Source organism: Camelus bactrianus, chromosome 4, assembly GCF_048773025.1.
Source record: "Camelus bactrianus isolate YW-2024 breed Bactrian camel chromosome 4, ASM4877302v1, whole genome shotgun sequence".
Classification (NCBI taxonomy): domain Eukaryota; kingdom Metazoa; phylum Chordata; class Mammalia; order Artiodactyla; family Camelidae; genus Camelus; species Camelus bactrianus.
In genome coordinates, this window is record NC_133542.1 from 56,238,833 (window position 1) to 56,256,025 (window position 17,193).

The 17,193-nt window shown below is 38.7% G+C and overlaps 1 protein-coding gene and 1 long non-coding RNA gene across 4 annotated transcripts in view; one reads left to right on the top strand and one right to left on the bottom strand.

Moving 5' to 3' along the window:
• Positions 1-17,193, bottom strand: part of TMEM245 (transmembrane protein 245) — a 79,903-nt gene that overhangs the window by 49,925 nt on the left and 12,785 nt on the right. For 2 of the 3 annotated variants that reach the window (XM_074361955.1, XM_074361957.1), the window contains exons 4-7: positions 8,928-9,044; positions 6,390-6,614; positions 5,070-5,239; positions 3,281-3,304 (exon numbers count right to left, since the gene is read on the bottom strand). In XM_074361955.1, coding sequence (XP_074218056.1) covers positions 3,281-3,304; positions 5,070-5,239; positions 6,390-6,614; positions 8,928-9,044 — 536 coding nt within the window. The remainder of the gene's footprint in view (positions 1-3,280; positions 3,305-5,069; positions 5,240-6,389; positions 6,615-8,927; positions 9,045-17,193) is intronic. The other variant, XM_074361956.1, reaches the window with a different exon arrangement.
• LOC105080971 (uncharacterized) lies at positions 13,879-16,129 on the top strand. The gene is made up of 3 exons (XR_836396.3): positions 13,879-14,045; positions 14,197-14,371; positions 14,904-16,129. It is a non-coding gene; the product is annotated as an uncharacterized LOC105080971 (long non-coding RNA).

Below are 17,193 nucleotides of genomic sequence, written 5' to 3' on the forward strand. Positions count from 1 at the left end.
CTTCAAAACCTAACAGTGCATGGCATTCAGTAGAAGCTCAGTCAATATTTGAATAGCAAGATAAATAATTTCAGAATTAAGACCAGATTTGTATTCAGAAATAATAATTTCTGAAAATAAGAGCCTCAATTGTTTTAGAAAAGTCGTATCCTGAAATATAGTAACATAACTGGTATTTTATTTGTAAAGTATAAAAATCTAAATTTATGTCTGCATATTTTTAACGTATGAAACATGGAATAGTCACAAACACATTACGTACAACATTACAAAAGTCACACTTTGTTGTTAAACCAGGGCAGAGTTTTCCTGTCACAAGCCCATACCTAAGGGTTGGAATAAGAGGCATCTAAACCAAAATTAATATTCAAGGGATAATACTGAGGGTTAGATGTTCATTCAAAATGTAAAATACGGGCATACCTCGCTTTATCACGCTTCAATTTCTTGTGCATCAAGGATAATGTGTTTTTTTACAAAGAAAGTTTGTGGCAAACCCTGCATTGAACAAATCTACTGGCACCGTCTTTCCAACAGCATTTGCTCATGTTGTGTCTCTGTATCACAGTTTGGTAATTCTCCCAATATTTCAAACTTTTTCATTACTATTATATTTGCTGTGGTGATCTGTGATCAGTGATCTTTGATGTTACTACTACAACTCATTGAAGGTTGATGATGGTGAGCATTTTTTAGCAATAAAGCATTTTTAATTAAGGTTTGTACATTTTTTTAGACATAACATTATTGCACACTACAATAGACTACAGTATAGTGTAAACAAATTTTATATGTATCAGGAACCCCCCAAAAAATCATGTGACTTGCTTTATTGTAATATTCACTCTACTGTAGTGCTCTGGAACCCAACCCACAACATCTCCAAGGTATGTCTGCAAATAGAATCATTTAAGATACTCAATACATAAGCTAAAAAAGTTGGGAGGGGGGTTCTATTCACATTATAGCCATCTAAGATAAGGTGAGAAAACAGACGAAAGGGAGATAGCAAAAGAGAAAAAAGTGGGAAAGACTAAAAATGTAGGGAACTAAGGCCCAACTGAGAGGAAAAATCAAAGAGGACAGGAAATTTATGGAGGAAAAGAACTCCCTGAAAGAGTGAATGGAAAAAACTCTTAAGGAAGGAAACAGCAACTCATAGACACAGAAAGAGAAACATGGACGGGGAAGCAATGGAGACGGGGAAGGGGATGGAGGAGAGAATTCCGAAAAAAATGAGAGGCGCTATCCCGTGAAGCTGATGATCCCATCCTGTGCTCTGCTTTGGGCAAAGGAAACCACACCACCTGTCAGCCCCACCCTGCTCATGAAAATTGCAGTCTTCTAGTAACTTGCCCAGCCTTCTATGCTATGAGCAGTTATTTTGGTTTTTAAATTTTATTTTCTAAAAGCAGAAGGGGAGTAATTTTAAAATGACATTCTGAATGTTCTGAGTATAAATGAGGGGCCTGCTTTTTTTTTTTTTTTTACATATGTAGAGATGTTGGTAAATTTATAGTTGCATCAAAAGACTCTGAAACCTCTAAACTGATCGGCCCTATTTATCAAGCTACTAAGAGTGTAATTCCACTACTGAGTTTTCTATTTCATTATTTTAGACCCATGTTTTTATTTTGCTTTGCCTTTTTAACCAAATTCTAGTGGAGTCTTAGTGCAAATAAGAAGTAAGAAGAAATAAACAATTAAGCCTTGAGAAACAGTTACATTTCAATTAACCACAAATGTGTCTCTCACCCTTATTTCTTCTCCTGAATTAGTTTCTAACTCACTCCACTTGAACTTGGAATACCAAATACCCAATGCCGCAAATACTCTGACCTTGGATGAAATGTAACAAAACAGACCTCGACTTATTTCTGTGCTTTTCTGGAGCACATGCTCTCATACCCCAAAGCAGTTACTCCTACTTTACCAATGCTACACGGAATCATCAAAGAAGAGAAAAAACGTTTCCTGATCTCCTAGGAATCTTTTAAAACTAACTCACAACTACTCAGGATGAATTAGATTATCTAATTCATTTAGTCACCAAAGGTTAAGCCAGATTCAATCTAGTGACCTTAGTCCTCCTTTCATCTCTTGAGGATAATTTCAATATACACAACTTGGGGAAATAAAACCACCTACTTTGATCAAAGTAAGAAAATGTAACCTATGTTTGCAGCACTATCACTTGCCAAGGATCAAACTCATTTACTCACACTAGTTTTGTAGGGAATGGAGGCTTACATAGCCACTTGTATGTGTTGGTGCCCATGCGTGTGTGTGGTAGTGATGGTGGTGGTGTGTGTGTATTTATCTATTTTACAGTTTATTTTCAATTCAAAGTTTAAAAGTTTAAGCACTGTCAAGTGTCCCTTTTCTTCTGTTTCAAAAGAAGGAGTAAACCCCTATTCTTTACAGTCTCAAGTCTCATTATGATCTATTTCCAGAGGTACCACATCTTTCTTAAGGCCTGCTATAATACTTTCACTGAAGATTTTTAAAGTCTTACTGTGTTTAAAGACAATACATGTGAGTGATGTCACCTTCTGCTATCTCCCCTTTGGGATCTGATGAAATTAAGTCTAGACCTGCTGTATGTGGCTCTATGTCAGAGGTGAGGCACTCCTTATATATCTGGATTAGCCTTTATTGAAGTTATTAGAAATTCCATGCCAATCATGTGAGGCGTTTACCATAGATACAACCTCATACCTTGGGAAATACATAAAAATTAGATGTCATAGGCCATGACTATAATCTTTTTTAAGTTAACAATGAAATTCTGGAATACTAGTTATAAAAAAAGACAATATATAAAACTACCAGCCAAGGGAACCATACAAATATTTCACAGATTTATCTTTTTAAAAAAGCCCTATGTTATTTCTCAAAAAAAGCAGCAATAAAGAGTTCTCTTTCCTTTTTAGTAACTTTTGCCTGATGTGCTCTCACACATCAAAGGAGACTAGAATCTCCTTTGGGCCACATGGTAGAGCTGAGAAGGAATGGAAATCACAGTGGACAAAAGGACTATAAGACAGAACTTACACACGCTTGGGCAAGGAGATGCCGTCCACACCTAAATAAATAGCTTTGGGTTTTTAGCAAGTTGTACTGTGGGAATATTAATGCTTCACGACCTTCCATAGCTTATAATCTGAACTTTAAAAACAGAAACTTAGTTTGACATATGGACAGAAACAGGGTGAGAACGAAGATACGGGGGGAGTTACAGAATTCAATAGTAAAAACCAGCATCCTGGTGTTCATTTACCTTCTTATTTAGCCAGTGCCAGAGCTTGAGGATAGTGGGTAAGGTGAGAAAAAGAAGATAAGAACAGTGGCATATCATTAGAGAATGCAGTAATAGTATGAAAAAGAAAAGAAAGTCACTGAGAGCATGAGGAGGAAATTATCTCTGACAAAGGAAAACCGGGGGGAAAAACTGTAATGCATTAAGTTTTAAAATCAAGTGAATGAAGTATTCCTTTTAAGGTACACGATTGAAATGATGATAACCACAAGCTTTGTTGGCAATTCAATAATTTAAAATGCATAAAACAACATGAATGCTTGTAGGCTTACACTGTCACACCAAATTGCAAAGATCAAAGCGATAATTGAGATTCCTTCACATCTCATGCACTAAAAGGAAGACCTTGAATAAACGAAGTCATATTCATATGCTACATTTTCATTGAACTTTGTAATTTTATAATATTACTTAATTCACATTATTTAAAGAGTAAAACATTTCAGCGCTCATTTGGAACACCTGGCTGAAAAGCAGACCTAGCTAAGATTCTGATTTCCTTCCTTTTTCATTTTTTAGGCACACATTTTTCTACTATATGTAACATCCTGCTTTTTCTCACTTAAACATTACCTGTCTACACCTCACAATATTTAGCACTGTAATGCCTAATGCTAATTAGTGGACACATAATTTAAAAATCAGTAAAAATAGGATTTAAGACATTATTAGTGATATAAAAACTATAAAGACTAAAAAGCATATCACCAGAGTGACTATCAATGCTCTTTGCAGGGTTTTCCCTAAAGTACACCCAATACATGTTAGACACATACTTCACGCATCATAGCCGTGATCATTTTTCTGGTGTTCCCGCGCTGTGGGAATCTCTGTGCCCTGGCACTGCTCCATCCACCTGTTCTTCTTGCCATGTCTTCCTAATAAACTCCTACTTATGCTTCAAAATCTGCTCTGGCATCACCTCCTCTGGAAATCCTCCCCTCTCCCACTGCTCATCAACAGTAAGTCATTTCTTGCTCAGTACTATCACTGTATCCTGTACATACTTTTCCTCCACAAATTATAATAAGAGCTAATACAGAGCTTACAGTGTACCAGACCCTGATCTAAAAATTATACATATATTGACTCCCTTAACCCTCACAACCATCCTATGAGATACTTGTCATTATTCTCACTGTATTGATAAAGAAGCCAAGGAACAGAAAGGTTAAGAAACCCATCTAAGGTCACAAAGCTAATACACGACTTGGATCTGAAACCAGAGTTTGGATTCAGAGCCCATGCTCTTAACCACTAAGCCTCTGAATCTAACACAGCCTTTAAATTTTAATGGATTGCTGCCTCTTTACCAGAGCTTCTGTGTCTAGTCTTCCCTGATTTATCTGAGTTTCCCTAGGACTTAGCACAGTGACTGACACATGGAAATTACTCCAAAAATATTCAATGAAATGAGCCCCTACCTGGCTATTTAACTTTAGGCAAGTCACTTAACCCCTCTAGATTTCCATTTGGTCCTTACAAAATGAGCAGGTTGAACTAGGAGCTCCATAAGATCTTTTTCTCCCATTTTTAAGACAGAAAAATACTTACACAATACTTATTCAAACTAAATCTATCCCACCCTTATATAAACCATAATTCTAGGCTTTAAATTGCATCACAAAATCAGACATTAAATGTGTTATCAACAATTACAACATGAACACTAATATGCCATAAGACAGTATTTTAGACAATGAAATATATAAACTCCATTAAAACAGCCGAAGTTCTTAAAATGCCATACCTTGCTATCAACTTTTAACAAGAATTTTCCAAGCCCGATGATTGGCCATGGCGCCAGGGCTTCCTGCCGCTCCTTCAGGAAGTTCTCTATAACCTGCCACCACACAGAGCCACGCTTCTCCAGGAAGTCCACCACGCCGAAGTGAATCACAAGCTTTTTGAGTATCCAGACTATAAGATATATGAGAAATACATACATCAACAAATGGTAGCTTACAAAGTTATAACATGAAAAGATCACTTAATTTCACGTGATCTTTCTAAACCAGTAAAGCTAGTGTGAAAGACAACTTTATTTTTGAGGAGGGAGGGAAGAAAGTTCAAAATATTCCAAACTGATGTAAATGGGACAAGTAACTTTTCACACAATCCCCACCCACCCATACCCCACCTTCTCTGTGAAGTCTGAATCCTTAAAGGGGTCAAGGATTACTTCACAACCCATATAAACAGAAGATACTCTGACCATGAAGATTTCAGTGACTGCAATCCTGGCCCCTCACACCTTACCCTTCCAAGGTAAAGAATACTAACCTCCGACGTGTCCTAATCTCCTTGGCTATTGTAGCTGCACTTGCCACGTTTTGTTCTTTCTTTAGATGTTTAGTAACCAGAAGAGTATAAGGTATTCCATATGCATCATGATTTTATACCACCGCACAGTAACATTTTCATTTGTGTTTCTGTTTCTTTACTTGATGCTGCTCTGTATGTGTGAACCTTTTACCAGGGTCCAGTAGAGAAGCAGGGTGGGTCCAAGCAGGGCTGTCACGAGTGTGCTGTCCACGGCACAATGTCAGTGGGGACTAGGCACAGACCACAACACAAAGGTACTCCTCTGCAGCTGGACAGTGCAGTGGCCCTTCAAGCAGGGGTTAAGCCTCTATCAAAGGCCAGCTAAGAAGGTGGTGGAGCTAGAGAGGTGTTACTTCCTGTGAGGGTTGTCTTGAAGTCTGGATCCTGGATAACTGACCCTCGTCACTATAATTTCCCTAACTCCAGGGATTTCTGTGTCCTTAGCCCTGGTCTTATAATCTAATGGTCCAGCTGACTGTTCTGAACCATGAGATCAGTGTTACATACCAGTTCAACAATTCCTTCATCAGCACTTTCAAATCTCTGGAGAGGTCCTAGGAAAGCGCCTATGGTCTCTAGAATAAGCCCAGGTTAATTACAGGTTGTAAAAACCTTTTGGGAGCTACCTTTTTCACAGCCTGCTCTCCCTTTTTATTCAAAAAGACAGTAAAAGTATCTAAAACACTAAAATCTAAAAGTTAAAGAAAAAAAAGTCTTCAAGGCAAGATCATAATCAACCAATTACCTGCAATAGGCACTGGCAGCAGCTGTATGATCCACAGATTCAACCAGACCTGGACTCCAATGATGGCCCAAACGAGGGACACAAAGTAGATATCGCTAGCTTTCTTCTTTCTAAGAAATGTTCCAACTTCAGGCCTTGGTCTGCCCGAGGTGGGTGAAGGGGAGGAGGGTGAAGAAGATGAGGACAGTGTTGGAGGGGGTTCTCCTCGGTCCATGGTTTCTGTCCCTGAAGAGGGAAAGAAAAAAATCACCCACATACTTAGTCCACATTAATAAACAGTACTACAGAGCAATTAGCTAGGCTACCTTCCTTTAAGACTTCAAAATGTATTCTGATAGTACGATTACATTGGGTTAAAAAAAAAAAAAGACCTGGATATATGTTTGCATGTGCAATGAAAAAATGTGTGGGAAATTAATACCGACAGCATTTAAATCTCGAGAAATTTGTTCGCTGGTGGGGGAGGACAGACAATGAGAAATGTTTTACTTTTCACTTTATACACTTTACACTGTTCAAGTTTTTTAATGATACATGTATCATTTAAACAAAAAACTAAAGAAAAACACTTGACAATGTAGATCAGAACTGTAATTAGCCCATGAAAATTACTTAAACCATATAAAGCAACAAATATCAGTATACAGAATTCTTATTTTTAAAAATTCCTATTTTAATATAATTTTATAGATGTATTTATAGATATTTCTGAAATAATATGGCTTTTCAGTGTCATTTCATTTAAATGGAGCCGACTACTCTTGCAAGAAGAACCCAGGGCTTTGAAGCATGTCCTTCCCTTAGAACAAGATACAAGAAATGACAGTTTGCTGGGGGTGAGGAATGTTCAGATCTGGTATATCACATGAATTATTTCACACGAGGCACTGTTTTCTAACAATGCAACTACTATTTTACATTTCACTAGAGTTACATTATTCCTGTTTCCTAGTTTTACCAAAATATACCATATACATCAGAAATCACGCAGCCCTTAAAGCAATATTACTCAGAATACACCATGATGGAAATAAGATCCTAAAACCTGCATTTTGCCTTTTATAAAAAAGTTAGTGATAAAAGTATACCATATTTTATAAAGTCTAGAAATAAGCGAACATGCATAATCCCAACCCTCTATTTGCCCAACTGTCTTTACATAGTTTTACACAGTTGTATCATCTTCCACTTACAACCTTTACCTCTTTCTCTCTCCAGTTAAATATCAGCTCCAGGAGAGCTAAGACCCTGTCTGTCTTGCTCTCCCCTCCATTGAATTCCTAGCACATATAATAGTACCTGACATACAGCAGGTGCTAAGTATTTGTTCTAAGAATGTCCTTCCCTGTTATTTCATGATTTTCACAAGCAACCACATAGTAGCCCTCTGACTGCGGTATTATAATTTCTTTACTATTTCTTTTTATGTTAAATACTTAGTTATGAGTACATTTCTACTACTGATATAACTAGCACCATGGTTAAGTCAGTCCACTTCACCAGAACTAACATTTTACCCTGAGGTCTGTGGCTAAAGCCCAAGCTAGTTATAATATGCTTCTGTTTGACTTTGCTCCCTGAATATCTTTCTAATTTGGAAACTTCATGTTGGCAGATGTGGCAGATACTTAGAATAGTAAGTTCATAACCAAAATATCATCCCCTCCCCACTTCGAAAACATGGCTCAACGTGCAGGAAAAGTAAATTTCTCTACTACCCCAAATGCCTTTTTCTTAGCTGATCCCTTCTTTCAAGACTTTTCTAAAGTCAGTTCTTCACGAAGTGCTCATGAAAAATATTCCTTAACTCAAAAACCTCTGGCACTAATGGACCTCCCAGCACAGAGAGAGATGGCCTTTCACATTCCTGAACTCTGTGTAAGGACAGGGTGACTTTAAAGCTGGTGTAAACCTACCAGCTGGATCTCACAGGAGCACTGAATCCAGAACAACCAGACGGGTCAATTTTAAGGCAAACAGTCAATATATTAACAGCATGCGCATACAAAGCCAACTTTGAGAAGAAAAGCAAGAAATGCCAGGGAAATGAACGACTGGGAGACGAAAAATAAAAAACGAAAGAAAGCTAGAGAAAGGAAACAAAACAACAAAAGCAAAATAAAGAGAGCAAAATAGAACAATAGGGGAGAACTGACAGCTGCAGAAGACACGGAAAATAAAAGGATTAAGTGGGGGAAAATATGGACAAAGGTAAATGAGACACCAAGAAAAGGGAAATAATATGTAAGGAAAGTGAGAAAGAATAACTCAAAAAAGAAGAAAAGAAAAGCACTTAAAAAAAAAAAAAGAATGAAGAATCAAGATAAGAAACCTAAGAGGGTAAACAATTAAATGTAAGAAAAAACTGATACATGAGAACAAAGATGAGAAGAAAAAATGTAAAAATAGGAAACAGAGAGAAAAATGAAGGACCAGTAAGTAGCACTTTGTGATGCTAGTGTCTTTCTTAATTTTATCCTCCATGTACATTTCATTTTCCAGAATGATTGGGAAGGCATTCTTCACAACGCCAGTCACCTGCAGGCTGGGTAGAGGGCTGGTCCTCAGCGTTCGATTCATACCCTGTGATGGAGATGGCCAAGGTCGCTAGAGTAGAAGCTGCCATGGAGATAACCTGCCCTGGTAACTCTGCTCCTGTAAAACAAACGTGCATATTTAAAGCTTCTTAAAGGCAATGAACAAAATGGAAAATAACTTACAAATTGAAACACAGTGCTAAGTTTTCAATAGCAATAAAACAAAATGGTTATTACTGACCCACCAGATCAATGGTTCTTTACCAAGGGAGAAAGCTTAAGAATCAACAAGAAAGTCTGCTAAAAATGCAGGTTCCTTGATTCTCTGTGTAGCTCTCATTTGGGACCTTCGTGTGGCGGACAGTGGATATATAAATGTGGATTGCCACTCTTATTTTTTTTAACTTCACAGGTTAATTTTAATGCACACCTCTGTTGAAAAACACTGCCACATCAAGTCTGTGAGCTTCCTGAATGCAGACTTACTCTCCTTTGTATCACTAGTTCTGACGATAGTATGGAAAAGCTCATACTCAGTGCTCTCAATAACATCCCATGAATGAATATGCAAATGTCTGGGTATCATGCAAAACCATATACAGTCGATCCTTGAACAACATAGGTTTGAACTGCCCAAGTCCACTTATACATGGATTTTTTTCAGTAAATATAGTATCTTTATTTTCATTTTACAGATCTTTAATTAAGCGTAGAAAAGAGTTTTTGTTTGATTAGAGAGCACAACATAAGAATCAAAAGAACTAGGATCTGAATCCTGATTCTACCCAAACTATTTCAGCTTCCTGCCCTTGAGGGAGTCAGTTATCAACTTCTTTGTCTTTGAGGGAGAGATAGAAGTTTGCAGATTTTTTACTGCACATGGAATCAGCACCCCTGACCCCAACATGGTTAAGGGTCAACTGTATACCTATAAGGTTCAAAATTCAGCACAGGCAAAATCCACCAGTTGAAAACCTAAAATGTCATCATCATCCTGTTTCACATATTTATATGTCCCCACGTTAAGTTCCTACCAAGTGGTAAACTAGACTTAACCATTTGCACTAGATTCAAAAAAAAAAAAATTCACTGGCCAATGAGGTCCATCTGTACTGGTTAACCTTTAATTTGCTATGGCAGACAACACAGACTAGCTCACATGATACCAGGTTCTAGCATGCTTTCCTGCACCCTACAGACTGGAGAGCTAAAGACTGAATTTTCCGGACTCTTTGCAGCTGCAGTTCCACATTGGGATACACCTGCGCAGACCTGGAAGCCCTAAGTGACTCACCATAATTTGGAAGCTCTCATGTCAAACACAGTCATGGAGGCATGTGGTTTTTCTGCAGGAACTTAGCAGAAGTTTCAGGGGTTCTGCTGTCTGATCCCTAACTTTGTGGCAGGCAGCAGTAGCTGAGGCACTTCTAATCAAACAGTCCTCTGGTGTTGTTGATCATTTCTCTGGGTTGCATTGCTTCTGCCTGTCAGATCCAAGCTTAATTGCCTGGTTTTTCCAAAAATCCTGTATATAAAAATTCCTTATGTGAACCAATACCTCTTTCTACTTAGACTAGTTGGCATGGATTCCATTGTCCAACTAAGAATGCTGACTGTTCCTAGTCCCCAAATCATACACACACCCACATTCATACAGCTGGGACCTTACTTTTGGTAGCCCAACATTCAACGCGACAACATAAAATTCTGCCAAGCCAATGAATAGAGCAACGATCTTCCTAAGGTCATGAATTACAGCTCCAAATAAACTCTGCATACCCAACAAATCCAAGGCTGGCCACCTCCCAGAGGTAAGCAGGCCAGGGCCTGATATGGCTCCTTGGTAGATTCTGCCACAGGATCAAACTCATCTCTCGCTCAACCACATCCTATTCCTCCTCTAATAAATGCCTCTGTGACCTGGAAGAGGTTTGTTTTTTTTTTTTTTTTTTTTTGGCAATCCAAAAGAAACTCAAACTCATGATCTAGGAAGACAGCGTAAGTCAGATGCCTGGAGAAGGACCTACTCTCCTGGCCTTAGTATCTGAAGTGTTTCTTAGATGCCAGTAAGAGAACAGGGCTGAGAGAGAAAGACAGTGTCTTTCATGTCTTACATGTTCAATTACTCACAGTATTGAATGCTGAGGATAAAGACACAGGTGCTGCCCCCAAAGAGTCTAGTGGAAGAGACAGATACGAATTAAAGAACTACATAAATGAATGTATACAAACCATGATGATTGTTATAAAGAAAAAATACTGCGTATTTCATGAGCTCCTAACAAAAGAAATCTGACTTAGTCCGAAGAATCAGGAAAGGCTTCTCTTTAAGAAGTCAAAATGAAGCTGACATACAAAGGATGAGGAGGAATTAACCAAAGGAAGGCAAATAATATTTTAGATAGAAGGAAGCGAACAGGAAGGCTAAAATGAAGAGGCTGGCTCGTTAAAGAGACTGAAAGGTCAGTGTGTCGGAACGCAGACGGCTGGTAGGAAACTGGTATCGAACGAACAAGGCTGGAGATGGGAAGCCAGGTGATGTAAGTGGCAGGAGACGGCACTAAGACTTTAATCTCTACCCTACAAGGAACAGGAGGGCACTGAAGAGCTTTAGATAATTAGGTTATTCAGATAGCTGTAACGTCATATGCAACTGTAAGAAGTAACAGATCCTCTGTACCTTTTATCCAGTACTCCCAACCCCCGCCAATGGTAATATCTTTCAAAACTACAGTACACTATTACAATCAGAACATCAGCATGGATACAAGATACAGAACAGTTTCATCACTGCAAAAATCTCTCATGTTGCCCTTTTATGACTACATCTCCCCACTCTGTAAACAATCAGTTCTGAGATACAAAAAGATCATTCTTACTGTTCAGTCATGAACAGAGTACAGAGGACTAAGAGACAGTCCAAGGAAGTACATTACTGCACAACTACGGACAAGACACGATAAGAGCGTGGTCTGCAGTGGTCAACAGGGGAGATGTTGGAAAAGTGGCTGCATTTAAGAAACATGGAATAGTCAAAGTGGACCAGACTTGGTGATGAATAGATAACACGTAGGGAAAATGGATGAAGATTTTGGACATAATAAAGTTCTTCTTAGACTTCTGGACAGAAGTTGTAAAAACCAGAAAGGTCTTAGGTCCCTGGGCACCCACAAGAGATTTCTTAGGCTCCACTCAAGAGCAAAGGTTGGTAACACCTAATGACTAATGGCCTGGGACAGCACAGGGAAAAACAAAAAAAACAAAAACTGCTTCCACTCAAAATTCAAAAAAAGCAAAGTATTCTCTCATATAAGATTAACAATTAGTCTAGGGTCCTCGATTACTAAGTCTGTCTCTTTTTAAGTAATTTAATCAAGTGGTGACTCATCTCCGAGAGACTCAGAAAAAGAAGTCCCTTGATGGTTAAGCAACTCCACAATAACACGGTCACTGCATCACTCCTCAAATATGGACTTTCAGTTCAGCTGCATTTGGGTTATACTTCTAAACTCCCACTAAGCATTTATTTACCATACAAGTGAGTAGGCTACGTGTTAAGATGAGAGACTTAAGACTAACAAGCTCAGTTTAATAATTAAACTGTCAGTTATGATTCAGTATGTTAAGAGCTAATGCAGAGGTAAGTGTTGAATATTTGGGGAAGTCATGCTTGGGAGGTCAGGGAAGAGTCTGTATAGGGACCACCTGACAAAAATAATAAGAGATGGCTTCCCTTAGATCCACTTAAACAAGTTAGCCAGATAAAGAAAACAGAATAGCTTTATCTTGGGGTGAAAGGAAGAGGTGCGTGTCTTAGAGGACAGAGGTAGAAAAGCTTTCCAGCAAGACAAAAAAGCAGGGATAAAAACACAAAGGCAAAAAAAAAAAAAGCAGGGTGTGCTGCTCAAAGAAGTCTAATAAGGATGGGACACAGGTACAACAAGAGTGGAGAGGTGGAAGGATACAGAGGGAGAACAAGACCAGAGGACGGAAGGGCTTGTGTTTACTGTTCACAAAGGCAGTGCGGCTCAGTGGCTGGGGTCCCAGGTGAGGAAACAAGACTGCCCAGGTGCAAATCCTGGGTCTACTTCTTACCACTTGGATGACCATGGGCAAATTACTTAAGACTTAGGTGCCTTAGTCTCCTCACGTGTGAAATGGGGCTTATATAAATTCCTATCTCATGTGAGAATTAAGTGAAACAATACATATAAAATGCTTAAAACAATGCCTGGTATGTGGGACTCTACAGATTTCAGTTCAACAAATGATATTATTATCACCATCATCTGTATCAAAACTGCTGGCTTTGACAGGATAAACTAAGCAAAAGCCACCAGCACCCCTACAGTACTCGCCTATATCTCTCATCCCCTTCCTACTTCATATTATAGCCATTTCCCTAAGTCTTACCCCACCTAGTAGACATTTTTAGATTTCCCCAGAGGTACACAAAATATCTTACATACAGTTGGCAACGAAAGACTAGAGGGAAAGTTAAGACCAATAGATTAAATCTTCACAACTGTGGTTTAAAAACTTTCTCCAGCTTGCTCAGGTCACCAATAAATATTCAATAAATCTTAGCTAAATTAATGAAAACTATGCACTACCACCCTAGTTAACAGGCAAATGATTCAGCCCATTTTTAGAATGACTGAAACTTCACAAAGGAACTGAAGGAACAGCACACAGAGAAAAATCGAAAAGTATCTAAAAATTATGGGTATAAGATCTGGCAACTGCTCCTACTTATCAGACATATGAACTTTGATGACTTCTGTCTAGTGATACCCTTCTGCACTTCAAAAACCCCAGGGTTTTTGGCAGAAAGCTGATAAGTTAGAGGAGAATGTTAGGACCGAGAATCTAGGCAAGTCATGGTTCTGGGAAAAAAGCCCCAGCTAAAAATAGGCACGTAGGCCAGGGAGCATAATCTTGGGACTCCAGAGCTACAAACAAAGAAGGGAAAGAGTGTCCAAGATCTCAAGTGTCAGCCTACCCACGGACAGGGCCAGTACTAACTGGAGGCCCTAACAACGGAGCCCACTCCAGACCAAACAAGCAGACGGCCGACACTAGCAGCCTCGCACCAGGGGACAGAAACTCCTAGCCTCACGTATAAGAAAGAGATCACATGTTCAGATGATACCTGTCGATATGGCTAAATCAACAATGAGCAGAATAATTTTTTTAATAATCAAGGGAAAATATATTTTGAAGCCTGTGCAAATAAGGAGATAACTGATCTACTCTGTTCTCTTTCACAGGGACGGTTGCAGTTGTCAGGAACGCATCCATGCTTCCTGGAAGGAGGCCCTTCGTATCAAGTAAAATCTCCCCAGCACGTAAACTTCCCTTTGAAGAAGGCTTCTGTTACCATTACTGATGTGGAAAATGCGTCTCATCCTCAACGGCTTTTAATGTCACTTCACTGTAATACTGGTCAGTAACAAGCGCTTGGACGTGGACCACTAGGAGCTTCTCCGGGCCTATTTAACTGACAGTGGCAGAGCTGGGGAACGTGGGAGAAGCAGTAAAAAAATTTAGTTTGCTCTCTTTCTTCTTCCAATTAGGGCTTACCTGGACCAAACTTGTTCATTCAAATCGCATGCTATCCCAAACAATTAGGGCAACTCTGAAGCCTTCCCCACCAAGGTACTTCTGGTCACTTATAAAACAATGACCAATGTCAGGAGGAGCAGGCCCAGGTGTAACTGCCTGTACTTCTCATCCTGGGTGTCCAGGCTATGAAAGATACAGCTGATGCCTGTTGTTTGCCTGGCTTTTGAAGAAGCACTTCTCATATGCAGAGTAAATGGCCCTCTGCGCCTAAGTTTCTTTATCTATAAAACAAGGGTAATACCAATCTCACTGGATTACTAAGAAAATTAAATGAGATAGCATGTTTAAAGAGCCTAACAGGGCCTCACCCACCGAACAGAACAGTAATGTTAGTGTTTCTCTTTTCTCACAGGCCAAGGGAACACACCAAAGCTGGATTCCAGGTTTCTGCCAAGCAAGACTTCTGGGCTCCGGGAGGCAGAGAAGCTAGGTACCATACTTGTGGTAGGCCACCAGGGCCAACATGAAGACTGAAGGAGCTAACAACTACAACTGAGTGCGAGAGGGATCAGCAGCCAATACTTTTTCAGGATGACTGATGCTTGTCAAGGAGCCTGATGAAGGGAAAGAACACTGGGTATATGTGAGTGTCAAGGACCTAAGTTTAAATCTTAGCTCCACCTGTGGGACTGTGGGCACATCAGTTAATCTCTAAAATTAAGTGTCTTCATCTGCAAAATGGAGATACCTATTTTACAAGGTTTGAGGTGGGAGATGTTTTATATGTGGATAAAAAAATAGTACATTTAAAAGCATGGGAGACACTTAACATTTTTCCCACATTATCTTGGGGTTCCAGAAAATACCAAGTAAGAGCTCTCAAGGTCTAAGAGAAAAATCACTGAGTAAGGACCCTGGGTTCCAAAGGAAGCATTGAAACTAACTCAGCAAGACCCACGAGAAGAGTTTTCTGGATCTAGAAACTAAAATTCATGCTTTGACTCTGATGACAACTGAAGGATTAATTCTGTGAATCCAGTGACTCACAGATCATAAAAGCTTCTACAGCAGCAAAAGACTCAAAGCTTAACAACCCAAATGTCCATCAACAGATGACTGGATAAAGAAGTTATGGTACATATACACAATGGAACACCACTCAGCATAAAAAAGAATAAAATAATGCCATTTGCAGCAATATGGATGGACCTGAAGATTGTCATTCTAAGTGAAGTGGGCCAGAAAGAGAAAGAAAAATGCCATATGACATCACTTATATGAGGAATCTAAAAAATAATAACAACAGTAATAAGGACACAAATGAATTACTTATTATTTATAACTAAGATGATTGATTTCTTGAACATGTATAAGCACATTTGACTGTCCTCTATGATTGGATTACCGCATTCTGTTAATTCTTATTTTGTAGTTGGCTTTATTCATTTGATAACTACATAATTTTAAAAAGCTAAAGTTCTAATCTGTCCTTAGAAACAATGATCAATACATATATGTAAACTAAAAGAATGTGCAGTACATTGTACATATGTATTTACATGCAATGTAATGTGTATGTGTAGTCGAACTGTAGTAATTCTACCTAATAAAACTGGAAAAGGAAAAAAAAAATTCAAAGCTCAGAAGACATAGAGAAAGATGAACACATAGGTGACTAGGATATAAGAACAAACCCTACAATGGGACGCGGAGATGACAAGGGAGGAATAAATGCACTCGCTGCCAGGCCAGTACACTGAAGCATTCCTGTGCCTAACTATATTACAGTGACATCTACAGGAAGGAATTGACTATAAAGAAGGGAAAGGTTGTCCTAATATGGTTTGAGTTCTGAGGCCTAAAAGAAAGTTCTAGGGGCAAGAAGAAAAAAATACTCAGAAATTTATTAAAAAAAAAAAAAAAGAAGAATGGTTAAATAATTTATCCTATGATGAGGATTATCTACACTAGAAGTCCATAAAAGTGGATACTAGATCAAGAATAACCTATTCTGAAATAGGCTGGAATGAACATAAACAAAACGAGGAAAACCAACATTTCCAAATCCGCCCTCAATGTTTATTCTGCCTCTGTGATTTCTTTTCTTGTAGTAGTCTAAAATACAGTATCAGAAATCTGATTTGCATGCCAACATGCACGGTTGCCAGAGACCATGGTAGGGGGTGAGAAAAATGAATGAAGGGTCAAAAGGTACAAACTTCCCGTTATAAAATAAGTAAGTCACAGCTATGTAATGTAGCATGGTGGCTACTGCTAATAATGCTCTATTGTAGATTCGAAAGTTGCTAAGAGAGTAGGTCTTAAAAGTTCTCAAAGAAAATCTGGTTACTATGTAAGGTGATGGATGTTAACTAGACTTACCGTGGAGATATATACAAACACGGAACCATTATGCTGTACACCCAAAACTAGTATAATGATATATGTCAAATATACCTCAATTGAAAAAAAAGTTTTTTAAAGAGATGCCAGAAGTAAAACAAAGGAGAAAACTGTCCTGGGATGAGGGCTGAAGGACAAGCAGAGCTGCCTGAACCACCACTATTAGGGGAAAAGGGGAAAGGAGACAAAGCTAATCAAAGGAAACCACCACGCTTTCTATAGTAGTTGCCAAGACAGGAAGTTTACTTCTGCTAGTTTGATATATAACCCACAGAGTCTAACAGATTGTGACCAGGAAG